This window comes from Typopeltis vanoorti, chromosome 21 (genome assembly GCF_054136105.1).
Source record: "Typopeltis vanoorti isolate ZY-2024b chromosome 21, IOZ_Tvanoo_1.0, whole genome shotgun sequence".
Classification (NCBI taxonomy): domain Eukaryota; kingdom Metazoa; phylum Arthropoda; class Arachnida; order Uropygi; family Thelyphonidae; genus Typopeltis; species Typopeltis vanoorti.
Genome location: NC_143569.1, coordinates 70597080 through 70620585, shown reverse-complemented (window position 1 = coordinate 70620585; position 23506 = coordinate 70597080). Strand labels below are relative to the sequence as shown.

Sequence of the window (23506 nt, the reverse complement as noted above, 5' to 3'; positions counted from 1 at the left end):
GAGGTCTGAAGTCCCCTTATGTCATTGTAACTTGAAACAGAATGATAGATTATACACACCAAACATGGGAAATTCCAGTTTTAAACTGTATAGATAATTTTATTATTGTTTTAATTGAAAGGATTTCCCAAAAGTGAAGCAAATCCATGGTATATAGTATGGGTCTTGAACAACTAACCAGTTGTATGTTCTTATCTTATTTCAAAGTAGTTATATAGTTTTACTGTGCTTATGTGTATACTTATATCTGAATCACAGCTATCTTTAAAATTTTTTGGCTATGGAACCGAATGTTTTTTTTTCCTGTTCTGCTCCACAAAGAAAGCTAATTGATGGGCCACAAATTGCTTTAGCTCTACCAGTTTGTGAAATACTAATCTTGTTATGCTGTTCACAACACTAGATGCAAAAGTGATCCTTGCTATGCTTCATTCATTGACTTTAATTGAAGGCATGTGTGTAGATCCATTAGACTAAGTAAACTTGACTATGTTGATCAATTAATTTATCATATTTATCACATCATCACTTTACATTTAACTACTGCCAGCTCAATGTTTTCATCTTAATATTTGGAATATTTTGGTGTAGAAATTAATTAGTTTGTCTCATTAAGAAACTTCTGTAAAAATAAATTCTAAAATTGAGCCTGTTGTCTTTTTTAGTAAAAGCAAGTTAAAACTACTTATTCACTTATTATTGAATAAATCATTGTGAAGTGTGGATAGAGGGGGAGATTGCATATTTGATTGCATGTTGACAAATGTACACAACTAGATCACAGCAGAGAAAGGGAAAGAAGATTTTTTTGGGGGGAGGGGGGGGGGATTAGTTACTGACTTTATAATAGTTAATATCACATAAGATGCTTCATATTTTACTATAAGCATTTTCAGTATACACTCCATCCTTGCTATAGAAAATGTGAAAGGACCCAAGAAACATTGTCATAGTGGGAGGTTTTTATCGTAAATTTCCTGCAGTCATTGTGGCTATTATTGGTAGTTGGTTGATTGGGTTTGCTATAGTAATAATGAGATTTACCTGAACAACAAATTGAACAAGCATCAGATAAATAGAACACTTCTATTTTTATGTTGTATTTTTATTATATGAGAATTTTGCTGTGAGCCATTTTTTATCTCCTACAAAAATGGTGAAATATTATTTCACTATTTTAGCAAAATTACATTATTTTTAATCAGACTGTTATGTTTCAATTTTCACACATTTTGCATTTCAAATACTTAGTTGAAATCATAGCAGTCTTATAATGGGCTAAGAATTGTAGTTATAGGTTCAAAAAACTTTTCCACAAAGATTATAATAATTGTTTTACCCTTCTTCCCCTATTTATAAGTAATCCATTAATTTCCATTTTTATGCCCTTGTATTATTGCACTGCAACAACCTTGCAGTTAGTATATTTTTAAAAATAAATGTGTGATGAACTGAATGACTATTGCAATGTGTATATATAACATTCCTAATATGAATGTCACTTTTCAGGTTGGGATCGTGTGCAGACCATAGATTCCCTTTTACGCAAAGGTGGTTATAAAGGTATAATCACAAATGAAGTGCGAAAGTCCATCCGCCTCACTCGTTATCAGAGTGAAAAACTCTCAATAAGTTATCAAGAATACAAAGACTATTGGCGCAATAGGAGATGCTAGCACCAGCCTTTGCTAGCTTTGCTAGCTACATGGACTCTGCCTCTTCCATCAAAGGGCATTGCATCATGGCAGCTGTTGCCTCTTGAGATGTGAGAACTATGCTCTCATAAGTTGCCTCTCATAGTTCACTGAGTAGATGTCATCTGTAAAGGTGTACCTAAAATGGCATGTATATGAACTGGACTGGTTTGTTCTTTCCAGTGATGTTCTAGATAGGATTTTTAAAGTTCTTTACTATATAAGAAAATTATTGGAGAAAATTATTAAGGTACTTGCTATTAAAAGTAACCTTCTTTAAAGGTAGTATACATGTGTGCTGTGCTATATTTACAATATCCTTATTCCAGTGAAACCACAGATATTCTCTAACTATATTCCTATTCATAGCAGTAAATATCAACATCACTGGAAAGCCTGTTAGGGAGAGTACTGATAGAGGTGGCATGCTTTTAAAAATAAACCCTTTCACCTATACACCCTGCATGCACAAAAGTTGCATTTTATATATCGAGAGAGAAAGAAAGAGAGAAATTTTTCTCTTTCATGGTTCTAACCTGTGATAATGGAATACTGCTTATGAAGAGGTATTGTAAAAGTCAATTATCTATGCAGGCTGTCTAACAGTACTCTCCTTGAGGTATTATTACTGTAAGTGGTAGAATTGTTTGTATGTTATTTTGGAAGTGCCTTCACTATGACTACCACTACTCTTGTTATGGTAACACAATAGTGTGCTATAAATATATAACAAATGTTTTATATAGCTAAAAGATTTTTTTTAACCATGGATTCATCTTGTCTGTTTTGTTTTACTGTAATATAAACTATATGGTTGTGGATGTGTTGGATTGTACAACACTAGTCTTTTAATTTAATTGAGATCTGTTAATAGATCTGAGTGTTTATTCATAGTATGTGTATGTATGTGTGTGTATATATATGTACACACATAAACATACACATGTATATATATATGTATATATTTGGATTGTTTATTGTGTTCTGTGTATGTGTGCGCGTGTGTGTGTGTGTGCGTGCCAAATACTAGAGAGGCAAAGGGGCAAACCTTAGTCACATCTCTGAGGCTCTTATCATCCAGCCATCTCCATACCATCACTCCATCATCACCACTATAGAAGCCGAGCCATCAGTCTTTCAGCCTCCACAGCCTTGATAGGAGGCCCAAGCCACAAAGAACCCAAGGTATGTTCACAAGATATGTGGTTGAAACTATAAATTAAGAAAGAAGCTACATTGTCATGTGATCTTTTCTAGGCATTAAGATATCATAAGGTATAAATAAGAATGTTCAAAGTTAGAGGCAACCTGAAAAAAAAGGCACATTTAGACCACTGCCATTTGCTGTTTAAAGAAAAGTGTTGTTTGATAGGCGATAGAGCCTAAAAGAAATTTCCAGCTTTTTTGGTTAGAGAACATTCATAGTAAGCTGGCATTCCTTTTCTAGTTTTAGAAGGGATCATTACTGCTCACATTCAGTCTATAATGTGCCATGTGCATCAGTTTTTCTACCTTGAAAAATAAAAGTATGGGTAAATACTTTAGCATGTAGAAATTAAAATTTGTAATATAACAGTGTGTATTAAATTATTTGTAGGTAATTTTTTAATTTTTTCCCCTAGTATAGAAGGAAAATATTACTTGTTTTTGAATCTTAAAATTGATCTTAAAACATGATCATTTGCCAACTCTCTCAAACTCACAAACACACCTTTTAGAGAGAATCCAGGCAAGCAAACTTCTAAATACATTTTTAAATGCCTTTCTGCAGATTGTATATATTTCCTCGCAGCACATCTTGTTATTGAGAAAATAAACTAGAAGTGTGGATTTTTTTTTTATTATATTCTGTGTAAAAATTATTACAGTCTTATAAAAAATACTAATATTAGTACTTAAAAATGTGACTTCAAAATAGTTTTATTTTGAACAGGTTTATTGCTATTTTTATACAGTTGCTTGCATAGAAAAGATGTGAAATATCTTTGCAGCCATTTATATATATATTTCCCAGTGCAGTTAGCTTTTGTTTAAATTTTTTATGTTGTAAAATTAACTTTGGGTTTATATTTCTGAACAACTTCCATCATCTCTAGTAAAAATCTTATATGAGAATTTAGACAAAAAATTATATTGAATTTTTATTGCTCTGTGTAGATTGGGAATATCATGATGCTGATTATTTACATTAAATTCCACTTTTTTTTCTTTTCTTTTTTTTCTCACATTCCTTTGATATTTCATACTCTCACATTTGAGTCTGCTGTAATGGTGCACTGTGGTTGACTGAAAATGTTTGGCTGATAGATATAGTAAGCATATATGCAAATACAGGTACAAAGTCCAAAATTTGGGAGCCAAAAAACTTAAGAATGGCATTCCTTCCTATGATAAACAAGTTTATCACATTGCCCACTGGTGAAACTATAATGTGTGTGTGTGTGTGCGTGCACACGTGCAAGAAATGATGAAGTTACTGTTAATTTAAACTACTGCCTCATTATTTTTAAATGATTGAGTAAAAATCCTTGTAATATTTTATTCATTATCTACTATATTTTTATGCTTTAATACAGAGATAGTTTAAGTAAAAAGTGATTAATAAATGTTGACAACTTATGGATGAATTATCAGATCCACAATTTAGATTAACGTGAATTGCATAATTGTTAACCCCTTTGTCCCCATTTTTATCAACTTTTCTTGTATCACACTTCTGAAAACATGGGAGGGCATGGGGGGGGGGTGATATATTGTGGTAGTATTTGAGTGGTTTCCTACTTTGTTTCAAATCAAGATATTTTTTACCTTCAATTTTTTTTTGTGAATGTGCTGGTTACTCTGTATATTTCCATATATCAGTTTGCATTATAAAAATATCTTACCATATTCTTGTGTATAACCTCAAGGAGTTTTTTAGGTACAACAGTCTAACATAGTTTCTTATCAACAGTTGCTTTCTAAGGGTATTTTTTTCTGCCATTTTTGCTTCAGGCACTTATTCTAATCTTTCTTTTCTAGTTATTGAAATAACCTTACCATCTTAACTCTGCTTACACATTCTTGAGCATTAATTGTTTTTATTATGATTTTGCCAATGATGCCATTTGTTCACTCCCCCAGTTCTCACACACAGTTTTCTTCAGAATTCTCACTATTGCCTCTCTTTGATCGACTATATTGATAACCCAATATAACGTGCTAATTCCTTTAAAATTAGCCCCCCCCCTCAAGAGAGAAAGGGAAGCATTGGCTTTCAACTATATTTAGTTATTCTACCTTACTTATTCTGTTATCTATTTCCATATTTAATTTGTCATCTTCACTAAAAAATTAAACCTGAATTGCTAAAATGTGTGTTCTGTTTTCATACTTTTTTTTTTAGTTTTGTTTTCATTTTTATTGCATGCTTGGTTTTTGTTTTGGTTTTTGGTTTTTGCATTGCTAAAGTCATTATCATACTGGATAACTACAATGTTGATAATTTTAATGAATAAGGAAGTTATTCTCCAACTTCACAAGGCTTTGATAATTATGGTCACTTGGGTTCTATGGAGATGGAGAGAGAGAGAGAGAGAGAGAGAGAGAGAGTGTGTGTGTGTTGTGAAAATATTCAGCAGTAGATAACCAAAATGGTATATAGCCTGTGAAACTTTGCATATGACATTGGGTAGTGTGGTTTTTCCAAGTTTGAGAAATAGGTGAAAATATGATATAAACATACAATTTAGTGAGGAAATAAGTGAAAATTTTCAGCTTGTGGTAAATGAGAGAATTCATAGTCATCCATGGAAGCTGATAAAGGTGTGGTTAGGAAGTATGTGAGATCCAGGTTCCTTTCATGGTATATATGGTGACATGAGTGAGTGGAATGAGCTATCACTTGGAATTTGAGTCCTTCACTGAATTTAAATTTAATTTAGAACTGTTATAATATCAGTATTTTATTTCTTAAAGTCTTACTCAAATGAAAACATCACACTCTTATAACATTAAAAGAGAAAAAAACTTATTAAAAAAAAAAGTTAATGTAGAGATGCAATTTCACTTTTTTTTAACAGCTTCATATATATATTAAAAAAAAACCAAGAGAAAATCTAGGAATGGGGTCATTTTCCTTTCTGCAGATTATGATTTTGTCCAGCCAAAGTCATTTGGAATTTACAGATAGTTGGTGTATCTCTTTGTTAATGCAGCATCCACATGGCTGTAATTGTAGTCTGATATTGACTTTGACCTAGCTTTAATGAATTCATTAAATTTTAGTTACCAACACCGTCCCCCCTTTCTTTTGTCTTGACTTGTCTATCAGCCTCCCTTTTTCTTGTACCCTTCCTTGTTTTCCCAAATCTGTCGTCATCATCAATGGGGTTCAGTCTGCTGTAACAAAAGAGAGAGTACATGCAAGTAAGTTTTTGATCATTTAATCTCTAAATGAAATTTTGCACTTAAATAGAAATCAGATATCTTATTATTATCAGGTAGCACACCCCCCCCCCCAAAAAAAAAGTTCCTATTTTTTTAGGATAAAAAACCTAGACCATTATAAAACACTATTCAGAAAAACAAATACCATCACAATCATTCACTTTTCCCAACATGATATCAGCTAATAAATACTATTCCTATAAAAATTCAGATTTTTAGAACCAAAAAAAATCATTAGCTCCATTTCCAGTGCCTCTCACTTTTGAAATTGTCATTTGTACATATAACTGTCTCCAGCAGTTAAAGTGATAATCAGATGAAATGTTGGGAGGAAATACAGTGAACGATAGAATTTTCCAAGACACAAGTGATGCAGTAGCTTGTCTCAGATCACTTGTCACATGTGGCTTCTCATTGTCCTGAAGGAATGCACTGCCTTTGCTGTATCTGTGCAGTTGTGTTTTTTGAGCAGTAAATTGTAAACTGACTTCAATTATGTTTAGTAGAGTTTGCTATGACTACTTGGCCAGAAAGTAGATGCTCATAATGGACAGTATTCCACCACACACATACACAAAATGGAATCTCTGTGGGAAAGGTGGGTTTGATGGATGATGACCAGTGGTGTGATTCTGTTTGTCCTCCTGTCAACAGACTGCCCAAAAATTATTTATTAATAAAGACATTTTGCATAATTAACTACAAACCTGCTAAAGAAGATACAAAATAAGAGCTGACCAAATCAGAGACTTGAAAAGTAATACAGAAATTTGGGAAAACATCATGTTAGACTGTCATAATATCTAGTACATCCCATAAGTGTATATATTAGAAAATGATGATACCCAAAAACCAGGAATCCTCCAGATGCCAAGAATTCTGGATGTTATACATTGTTTCTTTGTTGGATTATGTTTGGACTTCTATTATTAAATAATATGGCCTGCATGATAATATTGATGCATCTATTGTTAAAGGAGTTAGCAGGGGATTCATTTATGGCCAGTATGAAGCTAGAATGTTTTACCTACTAATTCATGCTTTTATCGTCTTATGGAGAACAGCAGTCTAAAATTTGTCAAAATGGAAATGGAAAATGGATTCTTCATAAATTAATTCCTGTTGTTACCTTTTAATATAGATTTAAGCCTTCCCTACTAAAAAAAAAAATCTCATTAAGTTATGATTTCAGCACAGGGACTAAAATAAATGTAAAAGTTAAATATTAAATGCTTAAAAAATTACTACTCATTGGAGTTCATGGTTATAACACAATTAAACTCTTACCTAATGTTTCCTCAGTATTCCCTTATAAGATACTTTCCAATTTTCAGATCGAGTATAGAATTAAAATAGGAATAAAATTAACTGTTGTTTTTTTTAACAGAATGACAAGTATTGACCCTCTCCTCTGCATTTTGCAGACATTTATTTCCTAAAATAAGTAAACTTGAGAAGCGAAATAATGAAGAGGAACCAAATGGAAAGCATTCTTTGCAAACTGCTCAGAAAACATGGTTGGGTATCCATAAGTATCTAAATTATTGCCTAAATGTTAGTAATTTAAATCTTGAGAAGGAGAGGCATAGGATATTTTCTACTTTATTCTACTTAAACTTTAAGTAGAATAAAGAAATAGGATTGCCAGAGAATGGAAGGAATTATAAAGAACACTTTATCTTAGGCGTCTCATAAAAGAGAACACTGGAGAAAAAAGTTCCTAGTTATTAGTTAATTTAGTTCTCTTCCCAAATATTTTGAATGGTTCTTGCCACTAATAGCTATTTAAAAATGCCTTTTAGTATATTTCTGTTTGTGATTCTGATTTTTTTCAACTCTTTCTTTTCTAGCATTTACCCAGGTGACCTGCTATGCTCCATATACTTTTAATTTTTCTTGTATTATCATAAAGCATTTCATTTTTGTCTCTGTGTTTGAAAGTATATACGGTTTTTTTTTTTTTTTTTTTTAATTGGTAAATGCATGTGTTTTGAATTCATTTAAAATATTTCATTTCGCATGTTCAGTGATGGGGAAAGAGATACTCAGGAAGAAACTCATGTTACATTAAAGTATAAGCAAATCTCACTTTTCAGGTCTAACATAATATAATGATGCATTTTTATTGTTTGTTTGTTTTTTGTGTGTGTGATTGAGAAATGGCTTAGGGGAAAAAAATAACATTAATTCCAGTGCAAAAAAAGCATTCAAAAGGGAGAAATTTTAAACTGTGTACAATAAATATATCTGTAATTTTGCTTATGTTAAAAAGTTTTGCACTATTTATTCACAAAGTACTCGTATTTGAAGAGCCAAATGTTATCACACATTTGGGACAAGCGTGTTTTTTGTTCTGATCAACCTTTTCTATTTTGTAAAACAGAACTTACATGTGACAGTTTGTTATTTATATCCAATGTGTGCACTTATTTCCTGTTGGTATAGTGTTATAAAACACATTGAAAACAGATTGTTAAGTTCCATGTCCCATTATTTAAAATATTACTGTTCAGATGTTTTGGTCACATTTAATATCCTTGATATTGAGAATGTTTGTTTCACCAATAATAATAATAATAATAATATATATTCAATACAGAATAGTTATATCAATACTTCTGATTTTGTTGTGTGGTATTACCGATGTGATATATCATTGATTCGAACTATTTGTAGTTTTAATTATATAATGCAAAATTTGCAATCATTAAATGATGGCTTTAACTTCTCTCTAGTTAGTGCTAAATTGTTAATATAATTTGATTATGTATTTTTTTTTTGCATACGATTTTGGTGTTCAGTGAAAATTATCAAAATTAAGAATGGTGTTGTGTTTGAGATATATATTGTGCCTGCTTTTAAATATAAACATTAGTTGTTAATTGATTAAAAATATGATGTTGAAAGGTTCAAGTCAACAAAATGTCTTTTTACATAGAATGGGAATTTGAGTTATGCAGCTATTAGGTATTCTTGAATATCTCATGATAATGAAAATTGAATAACATTAACAAAAGTGCAATATATATTTGTTAAGATAAAAAAAAATAATTCAAAGTACTGAAAACACATACATGAATTATACAGAGTTATAACTGGTTCTGTTGATGTGTTTTTTAATTTGTGTTTAGGTTATTGAGACTAATTTTATTCCTTTCTGGACGTTGTGCTAGTTATAATTCATTGTAAGTAAAATACTATATACTTTTGAGAGCTTGATTATCATATAATATATCTGAAGAAGCTGCAGCATACTTCAAAATTGTTATCATAAAACTGGGGGGAAAGAAATCATTTTATTTAGGTGCAAACTTTTCAACAGCTCTTTCTTTGAAGTAATACTTCTGACATATGAAACATGTCCAGTTTTTCTTACTAAACTGATGATTATTTTTTAGAATGTTAATACAATTAAAATCTATTTTTTTAAATGGGAGAGGGAGGAAAAACAGCATACAGGAAAGTTCTTTGCACACTAACCAATCAATCAACTGAACATAGTTTTGTATTATGTTTTAATATAAATAATCATTAGTCTAAAATTAGGCTGATTAAATTCTTGAAATAAAATCAAGGAACAATCTACGGAACATAAAGTATGTAATTGTGTTTAGAAAATTAAATAATTTCAATAAAAGAAATGATTTTTTTAATTGAATAGAAACTAAAGTAATCGCTTCTTTAATCAATTACTAACTGTAAAAGTAAGTATAGAAGTATTTCAATGCTTAAAATTATATATGAAGCAGTTCATCAATTGTACAGAAAATTGATTATGTTGTCATTATTGTTTTTCTTTAATGAATGTTACACATTAACAATTCTTCATAGTTTTAAAATTTATTTTGCCATTTTCAGAAATCCTATATAAAGATCAAGCTGTGATCTCAAAACTTAAACTATAGTCAAGCAGTTGTAAAAGTTCAGCCCAACTGGCTTTGTGAGGATAATCACTATCACTGGCAAATGTCATGATTCAAAACAACTGAATAGAACTTCATTGAGTTCCTTATGACATTGTTGAGGAATGATTCTGATTTTAGCTGAAAGGCAGTGAATAGCTATATGGAATACTTTTTTTTTTTTCATAATTTCAACCATGAAAGTTTGGAAACATATAACACAACATGAAATCTTGCACTAGAGTCCAAATAGGGTACTTTTCAAGTAAGCAGGATGATCAGCAGGTGATGAATTCTACCACATTATGTATCAGTGGCGCACTGGGAGAGCATGCCCCCCTCCTCTAAAAAAAAAGGAAAGGAAAAAAACACTAGAAAATTTTCCAAAAACCTTTTCCTAATTAAAATTCATTTTGTTTTATTTATGTTGTGTTTTCTATTTCTATACTACTTATGAATTAGCGATCATTGCAGATGCTCAGTTATAGGTCATATGCGATGTGTATTCTCAAACCGTCTACTCAAGCCCCCTCCCAGTGCACTACTGTTATGTATAATGTCAATGAAGTATGGAGGAAGTTAGTCATTCTTATTTTATTATGAAACCAATTACTGCCATTTCATAAGAAATTTGGAACTAAAAAGATTTCCTTACTAGTGTTTTGTTATTTTTTAGTACCGTAATTATAGAAATGAGAAACTTAACCTTTGGTGTGTGAGCATAAGTGATAGGTTTGTGCATCACAGTTCACAGTATCTCAGTCAGCCAGTATTTTTATGGTATATGTTTAACTAATCATGGGAAGGCTTTTCCCCTTTCTAAATGAACATTGTTCATGATTTCATTCATGAAACAATTTTTATTTAATGTATACCCCATACACAAAAGATTATATATTAGCATTATGCATGGACTAAAGACCCAGTGTAGTACTATACTCCCTTCCCCTTCCAAAAGGCTTTTACTAAATATGATGGCAGTCTCACAATGACTGGCAAAAACCAACCACCTGTCTTCTGATCATCAATGCAACAATGAGATTTAAACTCAGCCCTGTTGATTAGAAAGCTCAGATGCATCTGCTCAGCCAGTAATTCCATATATTAATCCATAAACTTTCAGAATTTTTTTTTTCTAAATTGCATTGTGTATTTCTAATTGGAAACACTTTACATGTAATTTTTTACATGTGGTTCTATAAAAGATAAAGTGTACATATCAAAGTGGCAATGATAGAGATGCTGCAGCTACAGTTACTCTAGAAATGGAGTGCACATGGCAGAAGCTTTGTTATAGGTTGCATGTATGTGCTGAACTGCATGTGAAATTCACATTAAACTTACACCCCAAATAGAAAACCTTATAAATACTGAATAACAGTTTGTAAGATATTTAAAATCCCAACATTCTTTATGTGGAAATCCTGTATTTAGTTTAATGGAGAGAAGAAAGCTGCTGAATATGCATAATCATTTATATAGCTCTGAGGGTAATATATATTTATATATTTTTTTCTGTGCTAGTACTATTAAAACTATATAAACAATTTGTAATTTAAATATTATGATGTGGTTACTTTTTTTTATTTTTATTTCCTTGCCTTTTTGCTATTTAACAAAAGTTTTAATTTCCACAAAATTTTCCATATTCCATATTTTTTAAAAATCGATATATTTGCAAAGTATTGACTTTTTAAAAAAAAAAAAATTTAAATAACAATGAAAGTTTGCATGAAGAATACATGATGTGTGTGTTTCATTTAAATAAAAAATCTTGAGGCCAATATTGTTATAAATTATACTTTGACATTTGTTTTCTTGCCATAGTTACGACAGGGCTTTTGTATTCCATATCATTATTATAAAAAGAACCATTATATATATATATATGCTACACCATGTAATGTTTTGTTACTGGGAGAGATAGGTTAAGGTTATATCAGTGCAATGAAAAATGGAGCCACTTTGATATTACACTTCATTCTGTTCATATTGAAAAATGACTGTTGACTTCTCTGTGCATTGTTTCTTGTGTGTTATTCATATTAAGGAATTCTTCTATCAGCAGCCATTTCTATGTTACTTGGTTATTCTTGTTTCAAGACTTTGAATTTACATGAATATTAAAATTAGTTGAGTTCTTTGTTCAAAATATAAGTTCTGATGAAGTTTCACCCTTCTCTACTTAGTTTCATACACCTTTTTGTACACTTCCTCAGGAGAGTTTGTTAGATATCAGTTAAACAATAAGAGATCCTTACTGTATAAGACTGGAATTGAATTAACAGTTGAAAACTGGCTGGACAATGGATGCATGATGACATATGAACTAGCTGGAATTATCTAATTTTGAAACCTAATGTGTAACATATCCAAGGCGTGTGAAATTCTTGATAAATAATGACCAGACTTGATATAAGATGACACCTTGGATTTTACTGCATTGAGTACATGTGCACAGCATTTCTGAACCTTCCTTGAATTTTCTGACAAAGCAGTTATGGGTCCAATATGGCATGCTTTGCCATAGATGACTTTTGTTGGTAGTATTATAGGCTAATTTGGATTTTCTCTACTTTTCTGCATTTTTCACATGTTCTGATACGTGAATTTCTCCAAATCATCCTACAGTATGATAGGATTAGCCTATTGTACTACGCAAAGGTCATCCTATACTATGGCAGAAGACAAATGTAGTATGTGGACTATAACTGCTTTGTCAAAAAATGTGCAAAGCTTCAGAAATGCTATACACTTACTCAATGCAATAAAATCCAAGGCATTAATACATGAAATCATTCGTCAAAAATCTCACGGACACAGACCTCGAATATGATGCATATTAGGTTTTGAAATGTGATAATTCCAGCCATTATACGTCATCATGCATTCATTGTTAAACTAGTTTTCAAACTGTTAATCACATTCCAGGTCTCTTGTTGTTTAAACTGATATTTAACAAATTCTCCCAAAGAAGTGGAAAAATAGTTTTATTTTAGAATTATGTGGTCTTCATACCAGAATTTGAAAGCTATAAAATTTTCATAGGGGGTGTGTGTATTACACTTTAATTCACTAGTCTTCAGGTGATAAAATATTTTGTTCTGAAAGTTATATATTCAGTGTATCTGCATAATCCTTCAGGCTTTTACTGTAACAAAAAAAAAAAAAAAAAAACACCTGCTACACTATTTAAATATTGTTGAGAGCTGTACATATCAGCAGTGATGTAGGCATTACTGATATGTAATAGTTAAAGCTTAAAATCTTGTAACTAATTTTATGACTTCTGATTGTAAATATTCTTTTTATCTATTAGGTACTTTGTGAGAAAGTTCATATGAAGTATAGTTTATTCAGCTACTTTAGAAACAGTAGAGTAATATAGAATAGCTGAAACTATATTTTGTTTGAATGTAATTGAAAAGAACATTCTAAATATAAACAGTAATTTACTATTATTGAACATTTGATTGGCAGACTAGTCCAGCTACAGATCCTCTGGTAAGAAGTCCTTAAGGTCCATGGCTAGTCACAAGATTCATTACTGCTGTATTTTCACTGTACGACTGTTAAAAGTTAACTGCACCTATTAACTAATGTTTCCGGATTTTTTTTATTTGAAAAGATTCTTTTTTTAGAAAGTGAAAAAAAAAGTCATTGTATTACTTAAGGTTGTTAAAAAATATGATTCTTACAGTGGCTTATTAAAGTGTAAAACCTGTTATTGACTATTTTTGACTTTAATATCATCTTTTAATTTTTTTTTTTTTTAAATATGAAAATTTTATAGCTTTCAAAGTTAATAATTTAAGTTTTTTTTTTATTTTTTATTTTTTAAATAGCTGAATATGTATGTAATTTCATATATGTCAGCATGCATCAAAGCCCTGCAAGTTTCAAATGATGAGAAAAATATTGAAAATTTGTTCTTCCAAAGAATTTTTGAATTTTAAGAGGTGCTATTAATATGTGGTCATGTTTTCTGTGGTTTTAATGCTGAAATAACATTAAAGCAGTACTTACAAGTTATCAGCTACTAAATAATCATACTGAATCATATAAAATTTTGGTAAAATAAAAGCATGTTACATCAGAAATAGTTTTATGGTATGGATAACTTGCTGTAATGAACTGATAGGGACCAAATGAATAGTTTATTACTATGGAAACTTTGCTATAGTGCATTTTCTTTAAAGCATTAATGTTTTGGTCAGGAGGTTCTGATAGTTTTAGTGAGTTCACTGTAATGGTGTTTGCCATAATGAGAATTTATTGTATCAATTTAATAAATGTTACTACTGAATATTCAGTTTTCAAGAAACAGCTGTAATGTTATTTTAGTCTAGTGATTTATCTTGAAAATTGCAAACTTATTTTTATAGAGTATCTGTTAGATTAAGTTGACAGTTGCTTCACACTTTTACCATGGGGAAAAAATTGAATTGAGGGTAAGGAATCAAGCATGTCCAGATAGAGGTGGTAGGTGCTTGAGCATAAAGATAAGTAGTGAACAATGCGACACTCCCATGTGGTAAATATAAGCACAACTGTCTTAATTTGGATTAGATTTGGGCAGATGATAATCTTTTGATAGAATGAACTGAAAACCTGGAACTGCCTAACATAAAATGTCAGGAGTTTTCACATGTATCAAATTATCCATTCTACCTAGAGCATTCTTACCTCCATCAACAATTGCTGTACCTTTTGATTATGAAAAGACCTGGATTTGAATTCTGTTTCAGATGAGTTAACTGGTCTCGAGTGAGCTGACTTTTCCATAAGACAAACATCATCCACAGAATACACACAATTGACATGCATAGATAATACAGATAGAATTGACTGCACTAGCATAGCTTTAATTAGGTTTCTTTAATTCACATGAAAACACAAGGAAATAAGTAAATATTTATTTTAAAGCCATTACAGGCTATCATCAGTGGCAACGAGGTAGAACACAAACAGTGGATTGATTTGAAAAAGTAAGAGTCTCATGATGTTATACACAAAACAAAGCAATAGTATAACTGAGGAAATATAGATAAAGTAAGCACATTTCATACTATAGGATACTGTTGTCCGTATCTATTCCATACTACTATGCCAAGCCAGATTTCTGATTTCACAGAAAACGATGTCACATGTACTAACTGATGACCTGGGGGTGGGAGTCTATCATTGTTCTACTGAGCCTGACTGATGTAATATTGGTGTTTTTGTATTATGTTTTCTGCTGAGCATCTAACTTTTCCAAAATAAAAATGAACAGTCACAAGAAACTTGGTAGACACCAGGAAGAGTGTTTATGTGTGAAAAATGGAAATCATGATAATTTGTTGATAGGAGGAAAATAGTCACTAAATTGAATATCTTGCTGTCAGAAATATATGGGATTGGGACTCAACATGCTTTCCTTGTTATTTGAGCCAGGATTATAGGAATTAAAAAGAGGTTGTGTGGTCCTTTCTGAGAAAACTTTAATATGACTTGTGCTCGCACTATATATTTTACACCTCAACAATTATAGCAAGAACTCTTAAACATTAAATGATATACGAAATGCAATGTATTATTTCCTCATTATCCATTACAAAGATATTGCTACTGTTTCGCTCTTTTCTTTACTCCTCCACGCAGCATTTTTCAAGATGTGCTGGCTTACAATAACTTTAGCTGCTATCTTTAGATTCATCTAGCTGTTTTTCTACATTCTCAGTTTGTCTTTTAAGCACTAATTTTCTGTCTCTCTCTCTCTCTCTTGATAGAATCACTTAGCAGGTGTGAAATTTAGCATAAAGTTTCTCTGATATTCTAGTTTCTCTCTACACTGCTAGTTTATTATCTGAAATACTTGGATGCAAATTACTCATGCAATTCAGAATAGAGAGAAAGAGACTCAGTGTTTCTCTTTGCATGATTCACACATGTTGGCTTTGTGTAACTTCTTGATACGTTTGCTCCTAGCTCCAAAAAATTGAACTTTTTGGCATTTACATTAATTGTGTGGCAAAGTAAATGCTATGAAAATAGCATTTAGTTTCCCCATGTTTTTGTAATCTTCCTGCTCCTCCAGTGATGCCAATTTAAATGGTATAGATTAAATGCAGTGGACAAAGCATCATTAATTTTCTAAAGCTCATTATTAGCATTACATTTTAACAAACCTAAAATTATTGCTAATGAATGGGTGTGACCAAACATTGGAAAATGAAGCAGTTGATCTTGAAAACATCTGTCATCTTTTTAATAGAAGTTTATCTCAGTCATTTTGACCCCCCCCCCCCTCTTTAGCATGTTTTCACCAGTTTCTCAATAGAGCACTAGGCAAAATTTCAACCGTCTTGACTATTCCTATGGTTTCAGCTAATTGCAGTTTACTATTCTTGGTCTTTAACTTGTTCATGCTCAATGTGTGTGTGTGTGTGTGTATACATATGTATACTGTGAAAAGAAATGACTTAAACTAATGATTCTAACATTTGATTAGTGTGTGAGTAAAATCTTGATTATCAGTTAGAATATTTTGTCTAGATATTTTAATATGAAACAGTTGCATTACACATTATTTATATATATATATACACACACACACACACACACACACACACACACACACTTCATGCCTAGATATAATGCTCTTTATGATGAAAAGTGCATTATGCTTCCTAATTCCATGCTGAAATAGGAAAGAGTAAAATTTAACATGGTGGTGCGTGTTAAAAAATGAATTAACAGTACATTAAGAATGCATTTAATTCTATATTATATTGCATTACATTGTTTTTCCATGGAATTCTAATATTGTTCTTTTGCTTGTGTTTTATTCTTCATATAATTTGTGCTAAATAAATTATGTATCACATGAAGTGAAATTATAAAACTTGATTTCAATCACTGAGGTATAATTTTGTGTGTATGCATGTCTTTGTCTTGGAGTAGAAAATTATCTGCATTAAATGAGTATTTGTTATTTTATATAAATTAAAAACTGCTGTGATCAATGAAAATGTTTGTTTTGTTATAGAAACTTTCCAGATTGTGCTTTATTATTAATTTCAGTATTGTGTCTTTATGTATTGTCCTCACTAAAAAAAAGTAATAGATACTTATACATTGGTTTTTTACATAACTTAGTTTTTGCATTTAAAGATTAATTTATCATCATGATGTATGTTCATCTGTTAATATTTTTCAAGGTGTGCCTTTCAAAGGTGTTAAAATTTATTGTATAAATCTTATGAATTATTATTTTCCTATATAAATATCATGTGGTATTCTCATTTTATTATAGTTGTAAAGAAAAAAAAATTTTTTTCTCTCCGCTTGACTAAAAATCTACAGCAAACTTCTATCATGCATAAATTTAAATAAAAAACCTGCATAACAGCTATATTGCAAAGAAAGCCACTTAGATACTGTAAATTGTAATTGCTTTTAATGAATTGATTCTAATTGTTGCACTTTGAGATTTATGGAACTAGAGTAGTGTTCAAGTTATTGCTTTTCTTCTCTTATTGTGGAAGTATAGTCAGCAAGAACTGTTTTAGTTGTTGAGCGGGTCTTTGTGGTCAATAACTGCTCTTGATGGACACTTCAATCATTCTAACAAGTTTGGCCTTAATTGTGAATGTAGATTGTAGTTTTATAAGCTAGACCTAACTTGTTTGTTCCACCCATCACTTGTTACTAGAATGTCTTCAATGGCTGTAATTGGGCCACAAATTTGTGTTTGTTTTTATATTAAAAATGTATATGCCATGGTCAGCAGCTATATGTTGCATGTATTCCTTTTTAATGATTGTACTTTCTTTTTTATATTTTTAAGAGACCAATAATTACAAAGTTCTGGTGTGTTTGTACTTATACCACCCTGCAGTACGAACCTGGGTTTCCAGTATATAAGTATGTATGGAAAGTAACCATGTTTAACATTGTTTGGTTAAGACTATAAATGTTTGTCCGACAGTTACCCAATAGTATGTATCAGTTACTTATAAAACAGCACTGCAGATGTTGATGAATGTCCAGTGTATTTTACCTAGAAAAGAAAAATTCGGTATAATTAAACAAAATAAATTCTTGTAATATGTGAACTTTCTTTTTTGAATGGTTTACATATCTTGCAAAGAAAAGTAAAAACTCAGTAGCACTCATTTTTCAGATGTGAAATAATAGCAAAGATATTTGCATTAACTTCTACTATATTTTAACTACTTTTACCAATTTTAGAATGAATAGTTAAAATTGGTCAGTTGTATTTAAGCCATAACGATAAAGCAACAAAAGTTTTTGGATTTTTGGAGATAATTGTATGAATAAATTATATTAATTGGGAATATAATTTATTCATATAATTATCTCAGTCAACAGAGAGAAACACGTGCATGGAAGTCCACATGTTCTATTTAATAAAATCTGGGAAGTTGATCCCAGATTTTATTAAAGAGAATACAAAGTAGGCATATTTCTGGAAATGTGAACACAATCATTGTGAGATTTAAAATTATTATGAAAACACTACACTATTAACTTCAGCTTCTTCCTTCAGTTCTTTTTGTTTAAATACCCTTGCTTCCCCCCCCCAGTCTATTCTGTGAATGAAATACTAAAATTGTTCGCAAAACTAGACTATGTTGCAGCAATTTGATTTTCTGTTTGACATTAAATAAAATTAGTGTTAGTAGAACATTACATGTAAACAATAACAATACTTTGTATAATTCAACAAGAGAAGGCAATTTCACTCTTTTGCATCAAGTTTTTTTTTTGGAATGGAATTAGAAACAGTCCATTCCAAAATCACTAATTTTTGAGGCTGTTTCAATGGACCAAAAGATTACTCTGTTAATGAAACATTTTGAAATATTTCTATGGCATGTAGGGTGTTTTTTTTTTTTGTTAGATAAATTGTGCTGAAGGAAAAATAAACTGAAGTTTCTCCTTTCCTGTGGATTGTAGTATTATAAAATACTACTATCCATGATCTGTGGAGCAGTCCTGCAAAAGACATGTATAAATCTTGTCAAGGATGTAAGAAACTGTCCTTTTGGCCAATTCCCCCACCACCATAAATGCTCATTTCTCTAAGTATGCAAAACAGGCATTTGGGGGGGGAAAATGCTGTTGATGAACAATGCTTAACCACTCTATCAGCCAAGACATATATATATACGTCCAAGTAAACATGGATGTGAAGTGCATATTAAAATTGCAATACTATTGATATTACATTGAAATATATATGATGGATACAAAGCATATTTGATCCATAATGGCCAGTAAGGTGGTTAATGCCTTGTGGCATTAGTTATCTTGCTGCAAATTATAGCAGGCCAACTATATCTCTTATAGTCTTTCAAAGTGTAGTGTACAAACCCATCTATTCATTACATCTTATTGTATATGGCAATTGCTTGTCCAACCTAACAAAATATCTGACCATCCATCCCTCATATTATTTGACACCTCCAGGGAGTCCAACTCATTGAGGGAGGGCACCTGCTCTACAACTCTGTCTCCGCCACTTAATCCACCAATGCCATCTACTGCTGACCGCCACTTAGTATTTTCACGGACAATCACAAACATCCACACCCACGGATTCGAACCCACACATTTTGGCTGGGGAGCGGATATGCTAACCACCCAGCCAGCCAGGTCGGCATATCTCTGTGCTTCCAGGTCTTATTCCTCTGCATTAAATGAGGCAGATGTCCCACTGATCATTCAGCTCATCTTCGTATTCTTCAACATATATGCTTGAATTGTGAGCTGTCATATTATTCAAACATGACCTCTGCATATCAGTACATTTCCTGACTGCATGCCTGTCTTTTGGATCATCAGCAAACAATTGAACATCTGTTAGGACCTTCCCAATATCATTAATGTATGGGCAGAACAACAGTGGTTTAAGGACTGATTGCTGGAGTGCACCACTGGTCACCTGAAATCTAGTAGTCAACTCCACCACTTTCTGATACTTGTCAGCTACTCTATCTGAGTCAATAGTTTATATTCCACTCTAATTTATGCAATAGTCTTTCATGCAGTAACCTGTCAAATGCCACAGCAAAGTCTAGCAGCATCATAGCATATCCATTCCCTTTATCCAAATTAACTGTAACATTATTATAAAATATGAGCAAATTAATCAAATGTCATGCTGGAGTAATTTGCTCATATTCCCTTTAGGAAAACAATGCTAATCCTTTCCAAATATGGAAAGAGGCCAGCATTGGTTGGCTTAAGGTTTTAAGTCAGCTACCACTCCAGCAATACTAATATGAGCAAATTAATCAAATGTCATGCTAGAGTAATTTGCTCATATTCCCTTTAGGAAAACAATGCTAATCCTTTCCAAATATGGAAAGAGGCCAGCATTGGTTGGCTTAAGGTTTTAAGTCAGCTACCACTCCAGCAATACTAATAGGATGGTAATCAGGCATCAGTGTTTGCCTAAACTAAAACTCAGCTTATACCAGGTCAAGGAAAACAGTCCAGCTGAATAATCCTTTAGAAAATGTGCTGATATCCCCGTCTACCCTTATTTTAAAATTTTTGTCCAGGTTATGCAATAGCTGTATACCTGCATTCACTATCATCCGATGTAACAGTATTGCCACATTGAATAAGATCAACCTGGCATATATTGCATACACCAGGCTGGGAAGATGTTAGCAGAGTAAACACCCATAATTTGAATAATTACATCTGCTGCTTCAGACACAACCATACCATCCTCTTGTGTTGCCTTTAGCCTGTATAGTCGATTTCTTTTTAGACAGTCTTAAGTGCTAATCTTTCCTCAGTAATGGATACTATGAGAATTTGGAATGTTATCCTTTACTAAATGGAACATTTGTATACTTAGCTACTTCTCAGGTCAGTATGGCATAATCACTGTTACCAACTGGTGGCAAAATAGTTGCATTGTTGTGTCCCTATTTACGATTTTATGCCTTATTTATTCCTACAATTGAAACTACTTATCGTTATCCCAAACTTATCTATGTGCGAGATATCACCCAAATACTCAAGCTTTTCCTCCCCTTAGTGTCCCTAATATTTATATTATACTGCACCTTTCAGGACATTTAGTTTAAGATATATAATTCATAAACAAGGAGCAATTATCAAAATATGTCTGAGTGTAAAACTAATATGCAGTCGTGACCCTTTATCTCGTAACTTAACACATTAATTTCCCGCGTGATTAGGTTTGTACGTTTTTTCAAGTGGTGCATTAGGCAGCAATTTCAGACAATTATTATCAATGAACAAAAGTTTATTTAAAATCACATGATACAATTCAATTTCTATTATATAAAACGCAATTCAATACCAAGAATAAAATTACACAAGCAAAATACAAGTATTAGGGCAAAATCCTATGGGAATTTGCGATCATGCCATCATAACAGATTTTATACACATATAATCCTGGAACAAATTAACACTTTACTTAACCTTATATTAGTCAGAATGTTCTATATTGCTATAATACCATGGACATTTATATTTATATTCAGTTTACTTTGTCTAACTTACAAAACAATATAGGTTAAACTATCCTTTCGCTATGCCCATACATACATTTGACCTTTAAGACACTCATGAAATACCATGCGCATACATAAATCTCTAGCACATGAATGCTTATCAAATAATATAAACTAATTTACTCTCATTCTACTCTGACTTGTACTAAAGTCTTAGTATATCTTCAACTGTCCAGTAATTAACAATGATTGCAACTATATGCGATTTCAATTGATACAAGATTTTACAATACCTTTCTAGGACGAACCCTGGTTTTCACGATCTACACCTTTCATGCTTGAATTAAATACACACGGGATCTATCACTATGGAACTCAACTCATCACGTAGGCACGGACTTCTGTATGGATTTTCTTTCCCTCGTTACGAGTACTCGTTGATGAGATACATAGACAATTTCTTCCATCTTTTAACTATACGGCGTTCCTTGTCTCTTGCAATAGGAATACGAAATCGAATTCCCGCACACTTTGTTGCCTTGTTGTGTCGAACGGAGATAACTCCTATGCCGTCACTCGTTAACTTCTGTGGCTTGATGGATGTCAATCCCGTGGATTCTAATCCCGTCATCGGTATGAAAAAGACTTATTTTAAAGGTTAGCGAGCACTCGGCTCACCCTGATTAGGGCAATGCGGAAGCGCCTGAGCCGAAAGGTAGTGCAGCTTTCGGGCGCTTAGAAAACTCCTGAATGAGTTGCTTGGAATGAAAAGCTGCTTAGGTGAAAAAGTAGCGGTAGTGTTCCGAAGCAATGTGGAAACAATGTGGAAATATCTGGGATATCAGCATCGAGATGCAGGCGAGCATGTCATTGGGTGATCATGGAGAAGATGACGAGTATTCCTGAGGAATTTCTTAGTGTCAGCTTGGCTGGGGTTCATCTTGCTAAAGGCTATTAGCATCTCCCCTAGTGAGGCAGCAAGAATCTGTGCAGAATTTTCACTGTAAGCTGTCGGGGCTACGGGTAAAATCCGCGGAGAGACCGCAGAAGCGTATGTTTTATCGGCGGGACCACTCCGCACTGTGACTTCCGGCGATGGTTTCATGTCTTGAATCTCAGTGGCGGAGCCAACGCCGCTCTTGTCTTCCGTAGGTTAGATGGGTGAATTGAGCAGCCTTTAAAATTTGCTGGATGGGGACCGCCACAATTCGCACATTTAGCAGGTGTAGACGATGATTTTGTGCAAGTGTGCGAGGGATGGTTGTCACCACACTTTACACACTTGTAATCTGCTTTACATAACTTTTGTGCATGCCCAAATTTTTGGCAGCGGTGGCATTGACCGGCGGATGCCTTTCTTCTGAGTGGTTCGGTCTTGATGACTAAGTTGCAGACTATAGTAAGGTCGTAGATTGCTCTGTGGTCTTTACTGATTTCCACTAAGACCAGAGGCATGGGGCGCTTGTCTGCGCGGTACATGCGCGAGATCTTAATTGGTTCAAGACCTTGTGATCTGAGGTCAGTAGCTATTTCATCAGTTGTTATGGTTTCTGCCAGACCTCTGATGACTACCTTAAGGTTTTTTTCGCTTTTTAGTTGGTAGATGTGATATGGTACCTTTTGTTCATCCATAAGTCTGGTGAGCTGGTGGTAGTCCGTTTCTCCTTCGGGCTGTATGCGGACTCCTTCATCGGTGTTTTTAGCTGATGAGAACTTGATGTTATTGTTCTTCATCGTCTCTGCAAGTGACGACCAGTTTTCTTTAGCTCTCAAGATTACTGGTGGAATCCTCTCTTTGGGCTGTGTCAAAGTTTCTGTTCTTTCATCAGCTAGCGCTGATGTATCCATTGGAGCTGTAGTTTCCGACGTCTGGGTTATTATTTCAGGATCTGTTGCAGGGGATTTTTTCTTTCTCTTCTTCCGTTTAACTTCCTGAAAGCTACTGGAGTTTGAAGGAGAGATGTCTTCAGTTGTT

General features: G+C 32.6%; 2 protein-coding genes across 2 annotated transcripts in view; one reads left to right on the top strand and one right to left on the bottom strand.

Moving 5' to 3' along the window:
* Positions 1-2465, top strand: part of LOC150094959 (nuclear protein AMMECR1-like) — a 179158-nt gene extending 176693 nt beyond the window's left edge. Inside the window, exon 5 of the mRNA XM_090411394.1 lies at positions 1510-2465. Within this exon, the coding sequence (XP_090267520.1) occupies positions 1510-1676 (167 nt within the window). The 3' untranslated portion in view covers positions 1677-2465. The remainder of the gene's footprint in view (positions 1-1509) is intronic.
* A 1258-nt stretch (positions 2466-3723) lies between these two features.
* The window catches only part of LOC150094957 (transmembrane protein 126), a 199711-nt gene continuing 179928 nt past the window's right edge, over positions 3724-23506 (bottom strand). Inside the window, exon 4 of the mRNA XM_090411320.1 lies at positions 3724-6074. Coding sequence (XP_090267446.1) covers positions 6067-6074 — 8 coding nt within the window. The 3' untranslated portion in view covers positions 3724-6066. The remainder of the gene's footprint in view (positions 6075-23506) is intronic.